Source organism: Martes martes, assembly GCF_963455335.1.
Source record: "Martes martes genome assembly, chromosome: 18".
In the NCBI taxonomy this organism is placed as follows: Eukaryota; Metazoa; Chordata; class Mammalia; order Carnivora; family Mustelidae; genus Martes; species Martes martes.
Window position 1 is genome coordinate 10,497,288 of NC_137906.1, and position 19,314 is coordinate 10,516,601.

The 19,314-nt window shown below is 46.0% G+C and overlaps 1 protein-coding gene across 1 annotated transcript in view; it reads right to left on the reverse strand.

Annotated features, from left to right (window-relative positions):
• Positions 1–19,314, reverse strand: part of LMTK2 (lemur tyrosine kinase 2) — a gene marked incomplete at its 5' end in the record, with an annotated part of 79,337 nt that overhangs the window by 20,436 nt on the left and 39,587 nt on the right. The window contains one exon of the mRNA XM_080829792.1: positions 7,910–8,043. Coding sequence (XP_080685918.1) covers positions 7,910–8,043 — 134 coding nt within the window. The remainder of the gene's footprint in view (positions 1–7,909; positions 8,044–19,314) is intronic.

The following is a 19,314-nucleotide window of genomic DNA, read 5'->3' on the forward strand; positions in this document are numbered from 1 at the left end:
CAGGCTCTCGGCCAAGTTGGGAGTGGATCCCAGGACCCTGGGATCATGACCTGAGCAGAAGGCAGCTGCTTAACCGAATGAGCCACACAGGCACCCCTAAATTTTTTAAATGGAAAAAGGATTATATATCATATTTTTCATTACTAAAATCCATGGAGATGATCAGATTTCTTTTTCTTACAAGTAACTGCTAAGGCGGGGAACCTGGGTGGCTCAGTTGGTTAAAGCCTGACTTGTGATTTCAGCTCATGGGTTGTGAGACTGAGCCCAGCACTGGGCTCCCTGCTCTCGGTGGGAAGTCTGCTTGAGATTCTCTCCCTCTGCCCCTCCCCATTGCTCACTCACACTCTCTAATAATTAAATAAATCTTTCTTTTTTTAAAAAAGTAACTGCTGAGGTTAAATACCGACCACATCTGTACTTTGTGCTGCATCAATGCCATATTTCCTGGTATCTTAAGAGTGACCAAGAGGGGCAACCGGGTGGCGCAGTTGGTTAAGTGTCTGCTTTGGGCTCAGGTCATCATCTCAGGGTTCTGGGATCGAGCCCTGCATGGGGCTCCCCGCTCAGCGCAGAGTCTACTTCTCCCTCTGCCTCTCTCTGCCCCTCCATCCTGCCTGTGCTCGCTCTCTCTCTCACTCTATTTCAAATAAATAAAATCTTAAAAAAAAAAAAAAGAGTGACCAAGAATTTTAAAATACTATGAGCTAAAGTGTCTGAGTAATTTTTTTACAGTAACTTGTATTACTTGAGTAATAGTCTAACGGTAGTCTACTTACTATAAGATGAATAAAATTACAGCTTCAAGCACCCAAAACTAATCAACATTACAAATGCTAATTTTTTAGCTTCTTTTTCAAAGACACGTGAGCATTACAAGGAGGCCCTTTCCAAATTACTTCGCTTTCTTGCAAACCCCACCTCTCCACAGGGAGGTGGAGAGCACATTTTCAGGACTTATTGGAAACAAATTACATAGGTTATTTAAGAACAGGTTAATTCTCAAAAACATACACGTTGCAAAGTAAAAACTACTTTTTCTGAAGGAACCTTCCATATAGACAACAGAGTAAACACTTTGGATTTCGGTATAAGCCGCTTTTTATCTTTCAATCTTCTTATCTTTCTGATCATCCATTGGCATAGGAATTCAAGAGTCCACTAAACTAATGTAGAAAAGCAGACCCCATTTATAGTTTCAAATCATAAAGGTATCAAAAACTTTCTGCAGTCCAAAACTCAAAATGTTTGGACAGGATTTTAGAAGACAAAAGCTTACATTAACGATTAAATCCTTCATTTTCCAAGATTTTAATTTCCGAAGTTTACATGCCCGACACAGGACCATGATGAGGCTGACGTAACTCCGGGGCAGCCTGCCTGCGACGTAAGGGCACTGATCCCATCATACATTAATGGCTGAGATTTATAAAGCACTTACTCTACACTGGGTATTGCTCTAAGCTCCACACACGTATTAACTCATTTAATCTTCACAAGGAACCTTGTAAGTGGATGCTCTTATCTTCCCCATTCAGAGCTGAAGAAATAGACAATCATAGTAACTTCGCCAGGGCTGCAAAGCCAGCAAGACGCCGCCCCCCTCAGGAACCATCAGTGACAATGCACCAGCAATCGGAGCGCTGTCCTGGTCCCCGGAGAACACGTGCTCATCTAGACGGCCAGCTCGTGCTACTCAGCCGGCTCCACGCTGGGTTTACTAGCGGTAATTTTCACGGTGTTCCCCTCAGAAGTCTTCAGGCCTGTGGTGTCTGGGAGCAAGAGAGAAACTTCCAATCTCAAGAAGAAAATCAGTCTCTCTGTTTTGGAATGAAGGGAGGCAGGAGAGAGAGAGAAGCAATACACCCACGGAGGGTGGAAAAATGGAAATGCCCTCCGTCGGGCGGCACTGTCCACTGGACCGACAGCGGCAACAGGACAGTGCCGCAGGTTCTGCCGACAGAGGCTCTGTCACCGAGCACCACTGACGGGCATTTCCAGAGTCTCTAGATACAGAGCCTTCTCAACCTTTCCCACATCTCTCTCCCAAGGCCAGAATTCAAAGCTGGCTGGCCCGGCACTCCAACGGGGCCCTGTGTGTGTCCCCTGCAGGCGGGCAGCGGCTTCAGCCCTTGGCTCCTTCCCCGCGGGCCATCGGAGCAACTGACCCCTGGGCGACAACTGGGCCGCCCTGCTCCTCCCTCCTCTCCCCTCTCCTTCCACATGTTCAGTGCAGGTCTTTAGACAGAGCTAATGTGAAGGTTACGGAAAAGATGAAAAGCCACCTAAGTCACATTAAGTAAAAGGCCACTGGCTTTGAGTGTAAAAGGCATCCTAAAACTAACATAATCCAACTGATGCTCTCAGGGGAAGGAGAAATCCTTCTCCTCGCCTGAAATCTGAAGGAATGAGGACCCAAACCGGGAGAGGCTGGACGAGCTTCCTCTAAACCTGCCCCCTGCTTCCCCTCCAAGCGTGGGAGCATCACACACAGCACAGCGGGGCTGGGGGTGGGGAGTGCGGGAGCAACCAGGGCGATCTGGAAGCTCTTTAGGAGCACTTAGGAGCAGTGTGACTTGGGGCAAGTCATTTAACATACCGGAGCCTCAGTTTTCTCACAAACAGGGATGCGCTGTAGGAGCTAACTCACAAGGTTTCGTGAGGATAAAATAAAGCAATATATGAAATGTTCTCAAAATGTTAAGGTGCTATCCAGTTCTAAGATAATGATATAATTCAATTCAGAACTGGAAAAAGCAAATGTTCTCTGAAGCCTAACATGCAAAGCTAGAGAAGAGAAAAACACAAAGGTGTAACTTAACAACACAGTCAATTCTTGACGTCAATGGCTGCTTTTGGTCAGGAAACACAAACATACCCAGTATATTCTTCCTTTGAGTTGAAAAACAGGTCTAGTAGTGAGGCTGCCACATGATCTGACAGCCTCTGGCTCTGTCCCCTTGGCTGGCAGCAAGGCCGTGGCCTCCGCTGTCAGCGATGGCCTGGGCCGCGTGAGCGCTGCGGAGAGCTGCGGGAAGTGCGGATCTGCAGATCTGAAGAGCTCCCCATCCTGACTCCCAAGGAAGCATCCCTACATGTTCTCAGCTCAGCCAGAGCTGGAGTTAACCCGGCCCCTGAAGGACCACTGGACTGGAAACAGCTCAGTGAGGCTGCAGCCATTTTCAAAATCACCCACGCCTCTGTTCGTGTTATTTGTGCTTTTCCAAGCAAGCGGAATTCCTGGTACACAGAGGCACACACAAGAAGCAAAGTCGCTGAAACTGACTGCTAAGTATTCTTCTAGGGCATGGCACACGTTATCTTAAGTCCTCTTGACCACAGCGCTTTAGGATAAAATCATCCCCATCTCATAGAAGAAACGGGTTCAGAAAGACTAAGTAATGTGGCTTATCTTGGTACAGCTGACGAGAGGTGAATTAGCAACCTGAACCCCTCACTGCTGCTTTGCTCACCAGACCACTCTGCTCTTGGCGGTCCCTGAAGTTTAAAAAAAAAAAAAAAATCACTAAGGGTTTTGAAGAAACTGCCACTTATCACTCGAAGATGGGACGTAGCTCAAAGCAGTACAAGCTCAAGAGGAAAGCCAGAGGACTGTGATACGGCACAAAGGACGCAGGTTTGACCGCTTTCACCCCTTGCACCCGCTTTCAGTCCTTGCTAGCTGAACAAGACTCCATTTACTGAGCTCCTCCTGCAGGTCAGGCCCCTGCTAGGCTCCGGGTGTATAAGAGGACACCTGTGCTGTGAAATTCTGGCTGGACGCCAAGGAGAAGGTCTGCGGCTAGAATGTGGGCCACCACTGCTGGCCTGGGTTTTGAGAAATGGTGATAAAATGGGGACAAAGCCTTCAGTTCTCAGTTTTCTCCAGGGTTGGGCCAGAGCTGACACTGAGCCGGACACTCAGGCTTCTATGGGTCTCAACCTCTGGTTACAGCTTATCTCCTCCCTGGACATGATTACGAGACTCGACGAAATACATAAGGAAGTAGTTTTCAGGTTCTGGACGGTGAACAGCCCAGGTTCTCATCCTGATGAGAAACCAAATAGCAGAGGTGAGCTCCACAGGGCCTCCAGCTCTCTGTTTAGGGTCACTTTCCACACCACGGCACAGAGATATGGAGCCCATATGGAGCAACAGCTTCCCTGGATGGCAGAAACAGAGGCTGCCAAAGAGGCTGAACCGTAGGGGAGGGAGTAAGTTCAGAGAGCGGGCCAGCACCCCAGAAATCTGCATGAGGGTCCCTCTGAGTCTTTGTCTGCGGTCGACTCCTGACTTGCGTACGTGTGTGCCCTGGGAGAGAATGAGGCTGACAGGACACTCACAGAGCTGGGTACTGGTCAGAGGGGAGAAACTTCCCTCAATAGCCTGGTTCCGTCCCTCCAAGTCCTTAAGAAGAAGGTTACTCTGACATCAGGCAGGGGATCCTCTAGAACGTCCTAAAGGTGTCTCGTCAGGAGGGAGCTGAGCTGCCAATCAACGGTTCTTCAGAGTGGTAGTTCTCACACTGGGTGTGCACTGGAGTCACTGGGAGGTGAGTGGAAGCGCACTAGGCCTGCAGTGGGGCTGGCAGTACCCCTCAGACAACCCCCAGAATCCAAGCCCGGCCTAGAAGGCCACATCCGATCAGGGTCAGGGAAGGCCAGCGTGGTTCACAAGTGACAAACCAGCTGGCTTCAGAACACGGCGAGCACTCCGCCGGGGATCCCCGAACAATAATTTTCCCATAAGGCCTAGGGTCATCTAGAAAACTGGAACATTTAGTACTTTACTTACACCTAAGGATTTTAAGTTGAGGGCGAGGGTCCCGAGGCAAAGGCCCACCACCCGAAGACCCCTGCTTTCACGTCCCCCTGCTTCGCACACGGGCACTCAGCCGGCAGCGGGCGTTCCTTCCCCGAGGGCAGAGCACAGCCCGCCAGAGCCTCGAGCTAGTCCTCTACAACAGCCGTGTGGTACTCCACAGTGCTGATGGCCTGGAACTGGTTCTCTCATTTAATAAAGCCAATTAGATCTTCAAAAATAAAATAATCAGAAGAATTAAAGCAACCATATTTATTGCCATATAAAATTTTTTTCCTTGAAGACGAATCTTTAAAAGAGGAAATATGAGAAGGAGTTTAGAAAGATACAATCTGAAGACTTGGCAGGCACACAAATTAATGAGATACCCTAATATTCCACCAGCTGAAAGAAACGCTCAGCTAGAGGCGCAGCACAAGCCGATTAGGAACCAGATTTCCACATCTCTACCACTGTGGTCACAACACACAGTACAGGTTAAGGAAAAATCATGTAAAATGCACCTAACCCTAGTGTTCATGTATCATGCTCCTGCAACACTGGATGGCTGCACTCTGAGAGCCGGAGAACTTCAGGGCTTCTCAGCAGAAAATTACCTGAGCTTTAAAACCAGGAAAATCCTAAGGAGGCTCTCTGGTGAACAGTGGTGACCTGTGTACTCCTCAAGGCCATGGCCACACAGGTCTTTGGCTACCTGAGCCACCATAAGGCCCACACCACCAGCTAGAACCTCTGTGTACTTAGCTCACTGTGGTGACCTGTGGCATCTCACTGCAAACGCTAAGGAAGGCTGACAGGGACAGCAAGTCCCAGGCTCTAGGCCAGAAAGGCAGAATGCTGTGGAACGTAGCATACTGGCAGCTTCTGCTATTTACATGGCCTTCATGGATGTCACACGTAAACTTCAGAGATGCAGGCTACCCAAGACCCAGGCATACGTCTCCTCTTAAATAATAAGCAACAATAAAATTTAACTGGGGGTGCTTTACTAGATCAGTTTTCAAAACAACCAACAGCTTTTAGTTGGACGTGTGGGCTATTCTATTTTCAACCAACACCAAAAGCCTGACTTTGAGTCAGCCAATAAATATTCTGAATTCCGATTTAAAAATATGCAATCTGGTTTGTTATCATAAAAAAATAATTTAAAGCACAAATTTTGCCCCAAGTGGGAATTTTACATAAAATATAGCTACTTAAGAGAGAGAGTGAGAGAGAGAGAGGGACACCTGGGTGGCTCAGTCAGTTAAGCACCTGCCTTCCGCTCAGGTCATGATCCCAGGGTCCTGGGATTGAGCCCCACATTGGGCTCCCTGCTCATGCTCAGTGGACAGCCTGCTTCTCCCTCTTCCTGCCACTCCCCCTGCTTGTGCATGCACACTCTCTGAGAAATAAATAAAATTTTTAAAACGAGAGAGAGGGAGGGAGGGAAGGGGACAGTTGCCAACTGTTTAAAGAATATTCTTTACCTTGAGTTTTTGTACCTGGATAACATCCAAATCATGTAATTTAATTTATCATCTTTATATGTTCTAAAGCACACACAATTCTAAATTAAATAGAACTTTAACCTATAGAAACTCACAGGAAAAGAACATTTACTCTGATGTCTTTGCCAATTTTTAAAATACAGTAGCAGGAACACACCTGAACTTTAAATGCAATTTCTAGCTGCCTCTGAGGCCTTCGTGCTGATGTCTGATATGACACTCTCTCTAAACGCCTCAGCCTCCAAGATCTAAAACTCCTAAAACACCTTTAAGAGATTAATCCGCCGTGTCTTACAAAAGAGGAACAATACAAATATGCTGGGTATTAACCTGTTAGAAGAGATTAAAAAATGAAATCCAAGATTTCTCCATTATAAAGCAAATAGATATTTACATTTTGAAGTTTCATGTAAGGGATTCTGCCCCGTGCTTGAAGAAATCCATAATCTTTGGGGTATTTTATAAAGCCCTTAATCAGAATGACTTGCTCACTACGCATGTCAAGTGAGATACAGATGTATGGAAAAATGTTAATGGTTTTCTTTCTTCCCTACCTGGAAACAACGCTGACAATTTGATAGGGTACTTTTCCATGTCTGCTCTCACATACACAGGTACACACACTCATACCTCTACAAATACAAGCAGGTGTTTTCTTACTTAAAAAAAAGGAGTCACACTATAAATATATTCCTGTGCAATCTACCTTTTAAAAAATAGAATACTCTAAAAAAAAAAAAAAAGAATACTTTATAGCCCTTAAAGTCAACACACACACACACACACACACACACACACACACAGGTGCCCCTTTTCAGCTCTTTGGATCACTAAGAGTTAAATTATTTAGTTAAAGTCAACTAAAGAGAAGCTGGTTTCCCTGGAGACCTGGGAAATAATTTCAAACATATTTTAAACATAAATCAGAGCACAGAAGGCTAAGAGGAGAGTCAGCAGAAATCTCCTTCTGGGTTCACAGAACCATTACTTCAGACAGGACTCAAGCCCTTTGTTGTTTTAATTACAAAAATTACATCAATGGTCTGAGCAAAATATAATGTGCTCCAAAGAGCTGTGGCTATTCAAATCGGACCAGAAAGGTTTCTATACAAATGTGTTACACTGACCGGCGTGCTGCTCACACACGACGCCAGACCACCTACAAGCGGCCCGGGGACGGGGCAGGCCGGGGGAGGGGAAGCAGGCCTCTCCGAGCCCCGACCCTCCGCAAAAAGATGATGCCAGCCTATCAGATCCTCTCTTCCTCACCCAGGAACCTCGAAGTCAGAACCACAGCCTGAAGCTGACACGAACGGGACGCACAGGGAGATGTCAGCACGGCGACTGGCACCGTCTGCTCTCAGCTCTGAGCCAATGGTTTCATGTTCTCTGAAATTCCGGAAATGGCTTCTAGACCTCAGGCTGTATGAAGACATTCTGTTCCCCAGTTTTGGTTTAACCGAAGCCCAACTCTGCCCTCATGCCAATACCAGGATGGACAGGACAGCTTCTGCTCATCCGCCCTCTGAAGTCCTCTGCAGAACCTCGACAACCGGCGCCGCCAGACAGACCCACCTGCACCGCCGGCCGGACCCACCTGTGCAGGAAGTGCAGCTTGTGCATGGCGGCCAGGCCCGCTGCGATCTCGCAGGCCATCCGCTGCAGCAGCATGGTCTGCGAGTCCCCCCTCACGTGCTCTTGCTCGTTGCGCAGGTAAGCTTTCAGGTCCCCCTGCAAAAGGGAGTCCAGGTCAGCTTCCAAAGGGGCCGAGGTGAACGCACTGGCAACTCAACAGGTGCCTTAGCTAATGTTAACTACTAAGATTACTTACTAAAAATCACTTAAATTTGACCTTGATAAAGAATCTAATTCGAACAAGTCCCAAATTACAAAGAGTAATTCCACCCAAAAACTTTAAAGTACAGAAAACACTATTATCTTTAAGGATCATACTTAGCTAAATATTGGTTTATCTTTAAATAAACTAAATATTAGTTTATATGAAAACATGTAAAACAAAGAAGTAAAAATAAGGTAATTTTTTAATGATGCACAATATAAACTAAGTGCAGACATAGAGAAGTTTCCAGGTAACTGAGATTATATGCTGCCATGTGCACTGCCTTTACGGATTTCTAGGAGACACACGGTCAGGGAACATTACATCACAAAGGCTATTATCAAGCACTTGCGAGCAACAGAGAGGGAAAGAACCCAAGAAAACTGGATGGGAGAGGAAGCGGAGAAAGCATGCTGAGTGCTGGCCAAGTCTCTGCCAGCCTCCCCCCTCCCCAGGGCCCTGTGCTGCCCAGCCACTCTGAAAAAGAACATTCCAGGCCCTCCAGAAAAATTCATAAATTTACAAAGCCTATTCAAAGGGAGGCAGCATGAGCAGGAAAATGAACAAATTCATACCTGGACACTCGACATGCAAACACTGAAATGCCGAGCTCTCCAGGTGCTCCTGCCAGACTTCCCCATGTTACTCTGCCTCTCTGCAGAGACTTTAATCTAGGAATGTATGTTTTGGGGAAATACATATTTAAGGAAATAAAATCTTCCACGTTCTCCTTATCACGTGTAAATATTTATTGATCAGACTCAATTCCAAATTAAGTGTTACATAAATGGTTAATACAATTTAAAAAGCAACTCAACAGCTTTCAGTGTGCATTATACCTGAGTCGAGGAAAGATGCCTATGCGGGGGGACCAACTAAGGAGCAGAATGTATTTCCTACCACTGTAAGGAAAAACAGCCAATTTATCAAATTCCCGGAGTAAAAACCTTAAAGCACAAATATTTGGTTACAGACATCTGCCGACTTTTAATGCTAAGCATATTACAATATAAATTCCAGGTCCACTCCAGGAATCTTTCATTCCCAGTTTCAAGGATTTTTGTATGAATGACAATGCTGAGATTAATAATCACTGCCATCGGAACTTTTGAGCAGTGTGCCAAGCACTGTGCTAGGAGCTTCTACACTCACTGCCTCAAATAATTCTTGCAATTTGAAACATTTTCTGGATGTGGAAATGAGGCCCAGGGTGGAGGCAAAGAACTGTACACACAGCCACAGCCGATAAACTGGGGGTTGCACTCCTACTTCTCGGTTTTACCAACCTGTCAAGATCCTACTTAGGGATGCAGATCAAATCAATTTATTTTATAAGAATGAATGTAAAACAACGCTAACCCTATGGATTTGTCAGATTCTCCCAAACTTAATGGAAATGAGGTGGGGCAATGGTGAGGGGTTTGGGGTGGGGATTTCGTGCCCTCAGAACCCATGTCTCTGACCTCTTATTTCCTCCCAGACATGATGCTGGAATTGCAAGCTGCTCCAGAGCAGAAGCAGAGCCTTTCCTGCCTTTTACAAACAGTTTCCCTACCCGCCCCTACCCAAACCTCCCCCAGGCTAGCCTCTACCCAGCGGTGGGAATGGTGGAATAAAGGCGATTCTCACATTACATTAACCCAGACAAACACCATCAAAAAGCTCCAGGCCTATGGGCTAATGGGATTTTCAAAAGGTGGCCCATGCAGAAACTAAATATGAAAATAAATAGTTTAAGTTTATTTACATTACCAATGAAATGGCAACTTAAATCCCATTTGTCTAACCCCTCTCCTGCAATATCCATCTAAGGAAAAAATCACCCTCACACAAAAGTAGCATTATGCTGTGCCGTGTCTGGCCAATTCTCAAAGCAAACAGAAGCTTCTGGCAAACACTGAACACTTCACAAGTGACTTTGGCCATGAAGGCAGAATGGCAGAGTGGGTGTAGGTATTTTTCAAGGTTATCTAAAGTACAGTTTACCCTTGGTCAATGCAGGGGTTAGGGGCACCGAGCCCTGAGCGGTCGAACATTCACATATAACTCTAGACTCTACAAAAACGGAACGAGTAACAGCATGTTTTTGACCAGAAGCCTTACTGTGTAATATGAAGGGTCACTTAACACACATTTTGTACGTTACATATATACTATATTCTTAGAATAAGGTAAGAAAGAAAAAAGAAAATGTTTAAAAAATCATAAGGAAGAGAAAATACACTTACAGCGCTGTCTTGCACTTATTGGGAAAAATCGGCGTCTAAGTGGACCTGCGTGGTTCAAACCCATGTTGTTCATGGGGCAACTGTATACTCATTACCACTTGCTGTGTTAAGAGGTCTTATCTCCACAACAATTCACTCTCCAAATTTCACCAGAAGGTAAAATAACAAGCAGAAGGAGATGTTGCTTAGGAATGTTCATGCTACTAATGTTTCTGGCTGGGCAAAAACTAAAAGGCTCTCCCCACCCCCCGTGCCGGAGGTGAAGTTAGCAGTTAGCACAAGCCAGGCAAACACCTCTAACCTGGGTGAGGAGCTAACATCAATGAGTGAGGAGGAGCCTGGTCACTGTTTCTCCTGGATGGGATCGGTGGCAGTTTGTGCAGGACCCAGGGTTAGTTCTATCACCTAGAGAGATCCTCAGAGCTCTCCCAGCACCAGTGTTTAAATCTTTTTTTTTTTTTTTTAGGTTTTATTTATTTGAGAGAGAAAGAGAACGAGTGGGAGGGGCAGAGGGAGACAGAAAGAGAGAGAGAGAGAGAGAATCTCAAACAGACTCCACACTGAGTGCAGCAGAACCTGACGTGGGGCTCGACCTCACGAACCTGAGATCATGACTTGAACTAAAATCAAGAGTTGCACGCTTAACAGAGTGAACCACCCAAGTGCCACTGGTACCACTATTAAAAAAAAAAAAAATCAGGGGCGTCTGGGTGGCTCACTGGGTTAAGCCTCTGCCTTCAGCTCAGGTCATGATCCCGGCGTCCTGGGAAGGCACCCCGCATCGGGCTCTCTGCTCAGCAGGGAGCCTGCTTTCTCCTCTCTCTCTACCTGCCTCTCTGCCTACTTGTGATCTCTCTGTCAAATAAATAAATAAATTTTTTTTAAAAATCAGCATATAGGCTTTAATTAAAGTAAAAAATATTTATAATAAATAAACGCTAAAAATTGATTCATTCTGTCCAAAACACACAAAACCATATTGAGATATCTGGTTTACTTAGGTTTCAGTGGTACTTAATGAGTAGAGGATTTTTTGGTCCCTTATTTAAAGGGGGGGAAAAAAAAAACCATGAAGAACAGCAATGTATTCTGAATTAAAATACACTTTTCCTTTATCCAAGTCTTAAAAATGTCTCAGAGCCTCCTCAAAACCTCCCAAAAAGACTCGAAAAGAAACATGCATGACACTAGATGGCAGCAAAGCGCTGTACCAAGAACTCCAAGGGACAGGGACAGAGAATGGCCTCCTGCACTGAGTCACACAGAGACCTTCACAGGGACCCTCACACGTGTCCTCTTGACTTCCAACCCAAACCGAGATGAGGGCTCTAGCCGGCTTTCTGCAGGACACTGAGAGCAATAAATAAATTTCATCATAATGTAAAAACTCCACAAGTCAACAGTTCAATCACTGGAAAATGAGAGCCATTTACAGGCTTAATAGGATGACTTGGTGCGGGGGGAATTTATGATTTATAAACAAAAATTTGAATGAAAGGACGCAAGACGGGCAGGAACAGCCACAACCTCAGCCCCCGCCAATGAACGAAAACATCCACGTCAAAGTGAAGGCCCTGAGCACCTGTCCGGTGACCCTCCTGCCCACCCCGGGCTGCTTCCTCCGCAGGCAAGTCCCCACCTGCCAACATCCACACTCTCTTCTGCTCTTACGGATTATTCACCCGGTGCCCAAACACCACTCAAATCAGTTGAACCAAGAACCAAACAAGCCTCCCTCTGCCTCCACCTGCCTCTCGCACTACCATCGCATTTCCCTTCCCCCTTCCCAGATGAGCTCTGTTCTGGCTGGCTCACCTCCTGCGCTGCCACTCTCTCAAGACCACCCCCTCAACACCCCACCCCCTCAGCAGCAGCTGCTCCCACCACGCCCTCCCACTGCGTCTCCCCAGCACAGCCAAGGTGAGGCCCTCCCTTATCTCTCCACCTGTCTCCAGGTCTCCTCCTATCTCACTGTGCTGGTCGATCTTCCTCCTCTCGCTGATCTGTAAGTGCCGGCACAGCCCAGGGCTCCATCCTGGTTCTCGTCACTGCGGACACTCATTTCTAGGTCACCCTATCTACCCCGTGGCTTTAAAAATCATCTCCAGGGGCACCTGGGTGGCTCAGTGGGTTAAAGCCTCTGCCTTTGGCTTGGGTCATGATCCCAGGGTCCTGGGATTGAGCCCCGCATCAGGCTCGCTGCTCGGTGGGGAGCCTGCTTCCCCCTCTCTCTTTGCCTGCCTCTCTGCCTACTTGTGATCTCTGTCAAATAAATAAATAAAATCTTTTTTAAAAATTAAGAAATAAAAAATAAAAAATAAAAATCACCTCCAACACATTTTTCAGGCTCAAAGCCTTCCGTCCCCTGAGCTCCAGACTCTTCCTCCCAACTGCTGACTTAATGCCCTCCCCTGGATGCCCTAAGAAGCACCTCAAATCTAATAGGCCTGATATGTAACTTGGACAATCTGCTCCATCTCAGGAAAAGGCATCCCTGTTTTCCCAGTAGATCAGATCAAAACCGAAGACCTCATTCTTGGGTGTGCTGTCTCTAGATTCCCACACCCAGCCCATCATCAAGCCTGGATCTATTTTCAGTGAGAACCAGGGCCTCAGGGCCCAGGGCCACAGCCAGACACGAGAAGGGAGAGACCACAAGCAGGGCCCAGGGACACCCTCTCCACGCAGGTGTCCATCCCCTGTGTCAAGCCTGATTGTGGTGTGTCATCCTGTAGCACTAGCATGCCCTCTGCTGCCCCTGGGTTAGGGACACTGTCCACAGGCACCTCCATTCCACTGTAACTCCACGTCCTCTCTTCTACACGAGCTCTGTGGGGGCAGGGACATGTCATTCATCTTCATATGCCCAGCACCTAGAAGGTTCCCTGGTGCGTGAGCTTCCTTAATAAATATGTTTATAAATAAGACATACCCATTAATTAGGCATCTTCTGTACAAAAGAACAATTCTACAACAGAGGCTCCCCACTGGTGGAAAAAATATATATAAGCATTAAACCACCTGGTATAAAAACACACAGAATAAAATTAAGCCACCAATTAAAATCTCCACTTTGCCACTGGTAATTACGTGACCTCAGGCAAGTCGATTAGCGCGACAAATAAGGAACAGAAAGCATGGCGCTGAAGCCAGACAGACCCGGGTTACGCTCTTCAGTGAGTGCCTCATCTCTCTCAGGCTGTTCTCCAATTGTAAAATGAAGCTACTGCCACCGTCTCACGGGGCTCTCCGCGAAGGGAGTGACGGACATTCCCCAGGCCCAGCACGAGGTCTGGCACAGAGAAGCTAGAGCCCTCCCTTCCTCGGGGCTCTTGGCGGGCAGTGACCAAGGTTCCTTCAGCTCTAAGCGCCCACGATTCCCAGTGTTACCGACTCTTGATGAGAGACGGAATAAAGCAAACCCCACAGAGGCATATGCCACGCATCAAGAATCCCAAATGGACTTCTTTCCCATTCTCATGTGGCCACTGCTAATTCCTCTCAGAAATTCACTCCCTGCTTTATCAGCTGATTATCATAAAGGAACCCCGACATCAAGAACGCCCCCTTGCAAAGAAAATACCATCTCTTGCTTCGGGTCAGGCCACAAGATCAAAGAAACTGGTGACTCTCGAGAAAGATTAAGACGGAGCAACGTTGTCTGTCACCTCAGCCTGCAGCCTGGGCTCCAGAAGTCTGTCTCTGCTCTTCATGCTTCCAACTGACCTCTCCCAGCAGACGCCAACCTGCTTCTCCAGCCTCCGCGCCCTGCGGAGCACTGCGGGCTTCTCCGCCCGGCTCAGGCCGTCTCTGCTAACACGGGTCTATCCAGCCACTCTGCACATTCCAAGCAAACACCTTCTCCAGTGATCCTAGTTAGAACTGCTATACTTTTTTTCCCCTGAGGTCAGGAGTCACATGCACTACAGACTGAGCTGCCAGGTGCCCAGAACCACTAATATTTCTATACACATTACTCAAACCTCTAATCATTAATTATGATCACTTAGTATAACTAACTAAAAATGAATAAAAATAACTACCATGTCCTAAGCACTTACTAATGTGCTCCGAAGTTTATATTTATCATCTTACTAATGGTCAGGGTTGTCTATCCGGTAGGTGGTATTATCCCCATTTGACAGATGTCTACACTGAGGCTTAGAGAGGTCAAGGAACTTTCCAGGGCAATACACAAGTGGCAGGAGGAGCACCCGAAGGCAGACCAGCATGGCGCTAGAGGCAGGAAACACAGGGGTCCCAGTGAATTGCATGTGTTCCCGAGGGGACCACACGGGAGCACAGTGACTCACCTCTGTGCTCCCCAGGGTGCTGGGCACAGCCCCATGTACTTCATGGGTGCCTGGCACACTTCTGCTGAATGAGTAATCCTTACCCCCGAAACAATCTCCTCGCCTGGGTATTCACGTGAGAGCACTGTGTACCTGCCATGGCAACAAGTTACAGACAACACCCTATCGTCATCTCTCCGCCCACGAACGCTGCACCAGAGCATTATAAACCGCTGGCTGCTGTCTCGCTACCGAACTCGCTCAGAAGAGTTTTCATTTTCTTTCATAAAAATCCAAGATAAAGTACTTCTCAACAACAGCCTGGTAATTCCATCTCGCAAGAATTACTTAAGTGCAAAAATATTCTCTCCTTCCTACTTAAGTGATGTTATCGCTGAGTATGATCACTGCTCGATGACGACTGAAAAGGCCAATGTTCATTCAATAGCTCTTGACCTACTAAGAACATGTGAAGATAGTGGCTCCATTCACTGTGGCTGCAGCTGCTTATTACCGAGCCTGAGCTATTACCCTCTGTCCTCTGGACCCCCGCCAGTGGGCGGCTTTGCCTTGGATGACGCCCCTCTGCTCGGAATGGCCTATTTCTGGGAGGGTTGTGGGGCGCCCAGGCTGGGAGCAGGGCTCAGTGTTGAAGCAAGGCTTTGGTGTGTCAGGGGGACGTCTCTGCTGGTGGGGGTCCCTCTTTGGTTCACTGGGATGACGCTACCTGACGCTTCCTGCCACACAGCCACTGCACAGACTGAGCCCGGACAACTGGACTTTAGAGCTGGTGACCCTGCCGAGACCCCGGGGCTTGCTGCTGCTGCGCCTGCTCCCTCCGAAGCTCCCTAGTGCCCAGAGGTGATGAGCACGGAACTGTCCGCACAAACATGACCCCTCGCTGCTGGGCAAGGTGGAGTTCCCTGGGTCAACAGCCTCTATTTGGATGGGAGAGCGGCCACTCCAAGCACTGCCAGATTTCCCAAAGGCATAGAAGCATCCTGCTAGTACAGGTGACACCTGGGACAGCGCCTTGACCAACAGCAGGTGTGTGCGTGCGGTAAAAAATATTGGGTTACAACTTTTTTACCATCTTAGCCATTTCTAAGTGTCCAGTTCAGGGGCATTAAGCACCTTCGCACTGTTACGCAGCTGTCCCCACCACCTGTCTCTTCCCAGAGACTCCGCCCCCTTACATTCTCACTCCCCATCCCTCCTACCCAGGCCCCGGCACTCACCATCCCACTCTCTCTGTGAGTCTGACTCCTTGAGATGCCTCACGCAGATGGAATCATGCAGTCTTTGTCTTTTTGTGGTTTGGCTTATCTCGCTGAGCGTAAGGCCCTCAAAGTTAATCCCTGTTGAAGCAGGTGCCAGAATGTCCTTTCTTTTCAAGGCTCAGCAATACTCCACTGTAGGGAGGGACTCTATTTCCTTTATTTGTTCATGCACTGATGGGACGCTCTAGTTGCTTCTACCTCTGGGCTGTTGTGAATTATGCGGCTATGAACACGGGTGTCCAAATATCTCTTTTGAGGTGCTTTCAGTGATTTTGGATAATATGTATACTTAGAAGTGAAATCACTGGGTCAGATGGTAATTCTATTTTAACTTTTTCAGAAACAATTATTGTTTTTAAAGTTTTACTGTTGATCAATGTACCACTATCGAATTAAAGATAGCGATGAACTCTGCACTGCTAATGAAAGCTGCCGGTGAGGGGGAGGGCTCCTTCTACACGCCTAGCCCTCAGGAGTGGACACGTCCCCATTATGACTTAGAAAGTTCACAGAAAATATGTTTCGAGAAGTCGTAACTCTTAAACCTGGAGAGCTGTTTGCATAATCTTCACCATAAAATACGAAAGCCAGTACAACATAGGTAAGTTAATATTCTCTGAATACTCAAAGTACTTGGAGAATACGTATTTCAATGTGAAAGCTAAAAGTACTGGGGAAAAATTTTTTTAAAAAGATGTTAACAGGGGCCCCTGGGGGGCTTAGATGATTAAGTGTCTGCCTTCGGCTCAGGTCATGATCCCATGGTCGTGGGATCAAGCCCCGCATCGGGCTCTCAGCTCAGCAGGGAGCCTCCTTGTCCCTCTCTCCTTGCCTCTCCCCCGGCTCTCTGTCTCTCGAATAAATAAAATCTTTAAAAAAATGTTAACAAAAAGCACGTATTTATTATATTTATATAAAAACAATGTATAATGATAAAGATAAAGATAATACTCAAGAATCTTACTGTGGGTATTTATGAGAATTATAAAGGTGCTGTTTGTGTATTTTGTTATGTCTCAGAGTTTCTTTATAAAGCTGGTTAAACTCTTCCTCCCAAAAAGAACAGGTAACTTTGTGAAAAAATAAAATAGCACAAAAACTAAACCCGTTGTCTGAACCACTCAGAGGAAAACATCAAGCTGAGCACCCAGTGGCTTTTCCCATTCCAGGAACAACAACAACCTCTAACAAACTTCCAGGAACAGTCAGGGAGGGTGAGGAATAGGAATACCGATATGTATGAGAGAGATTAACCCAGAAACCTGGTATTTCAAGTAGATACACTTCTTGCCGCATTTCTATTATGTTCACTCACAAAGACTGTCGTGACTTTTACTTAGGAAAAACATCAAGAGCTTAGGGATCCAGAAAAGCCACCAGAGAGTGTCTCAGAAAATGAGAACTCCGACAGCACACTTGTCTTGTCACAAAAAGCTGCATCTTTATGTTTTTTTCTCAAGTGCTGGCAGCACAGTAATCACCCATCACACTGGTCACCCTGAGGCCATTAAAATAAGCAGTTCTCATATTGTAATAACTGAGGACCATAAATATTATAACTGATAATATCGAGATAATCCAAACAAAATATACATGCAATAAAATGATCAGAAACATCACTGAGAACTCCTCCATCTTAGTTCTCATGCCTCCATTCAATAATTTATCAGGCTAAATAACAATGATCACATGTCTACTCCCTCTACGGAGAAGCTCTAGAGGACAAGGACCTCACTTTCCCTCTGTATCCCCCTGTCTTTCCACAGCAACTGTTCAACAAACAAGCATCCAGGGCTCTCTGACGTCCCAGTTTCCTTGGAGGAGAGTTAAAATATTAATTTTAGACTTAGTCAAATTACATATGCACATTATAACTTCCAGTGTAATCATACAAAAAACTAAGAATGGTATCTAGTGGGGAAGCTTGGATGGCTCAGTAGGCTAAGCATCTGCCTTTGGCTCAGGTCATGGTCTCAGGATCCTGGGATCGAGCCCCACATCAGGTTCCCTGCTCAGCGGGGTGTCTGCTTCTCTCTCTACTCCCCTCCCCTGGCTTGTGCTCTCTTTCTCCCTTAAACTCTCTCTCTCAAATAAATAAAATCTTAAAAAAAAAAAATCAAGAATCTGAAAGAAGGCTAGCAAAAAAGCAAGACAGAAAAACTGAAACAGGTAGGTAGGAAAAATAATATAAAACAGGTACATAAAATTCCTAGTATCTCACAGATACAATAAACATAAATGGAGTACGTGTTCATGTTAAATGACCATGACTGACAAATTAACAGAATTTTAACAATATGCTATTTAGAGTGATATAAACCAGAGAAAAGGACTGAGAAAGATAACCAGGCAAACTCCAACCAAAAGAAAGCTGGGATAACTATATTAATATCCGTAAAAACAGACTTAATCCTTAGTAACGCTTAAAAAGAGACCCTTCATAATTACAAAAGCTTAAAATTACAAGATATTATGTATCAAGTCTAAATGGTATCCCTGACTCAACACTCAAAGCAAATAAAATTAGAATTATAAGGAAAATCCATAACCAAAGCAGATTATCATCTGTCTCTCAAAAATGGACAGAAAATAAACTCAGACTCCTCCATCAATGCCCTCCCCAATCAGAAGGATAGAGGAGACACTGAGATACACCTGTATAGAATAACAGAATATGCATTCTCCACACCCCACCTCCCACAGGACCCTACAGATACTAAAAAAATACACTGATCCCAGGGTGGGGAAGATTCTAGCCTGGGAGGGAGATGCCGCTGCCCCCGAGCTGACGCATAAGATGAGTGAGAACCACTCTGCTCTTATCAGTCACTAAGGTTTGGGGGTTACTCTGATATAACCCAATGAAAGCTAACAGACCAAGATTATTAATATTTCTTTGGAATTAACCACCTTTGCCAATGAGCGTAATATTCGAATCACATTTAGAAATTAAAACAAAAATCCACAATGGTTGCTGCTCTCTTTCCATTTTACCAGTTGAAAATATTGTCTGAACTAACCAGGGACTTATCCTGATGTACTCCCACTTTTCTGTGGATAGTCTTAATGTTTTACTGTTCAGAAAACTGAGACAATGCAAGGAAGTCGATTAAAACCCAGCTTTCAAAAACAGATGATTACAGGAAATTTTCACGTAAGAGTTGTTATTCATAAAAACTGCATAAAAACAGTTTTTCCAACTATAAATCTCAGTAAGTAATACTATCGTGCTAAGAAATGAGGCTATTAATTATCGGTTAAAAAAATCAACTCTTTAGGGGCACCTGGGTGGCTCAGTTGGTTAAGCAACTGCCTTCGGCTCAGCTCATGATCCTCAGCTCATGATCCGGGATCGAGTCCTG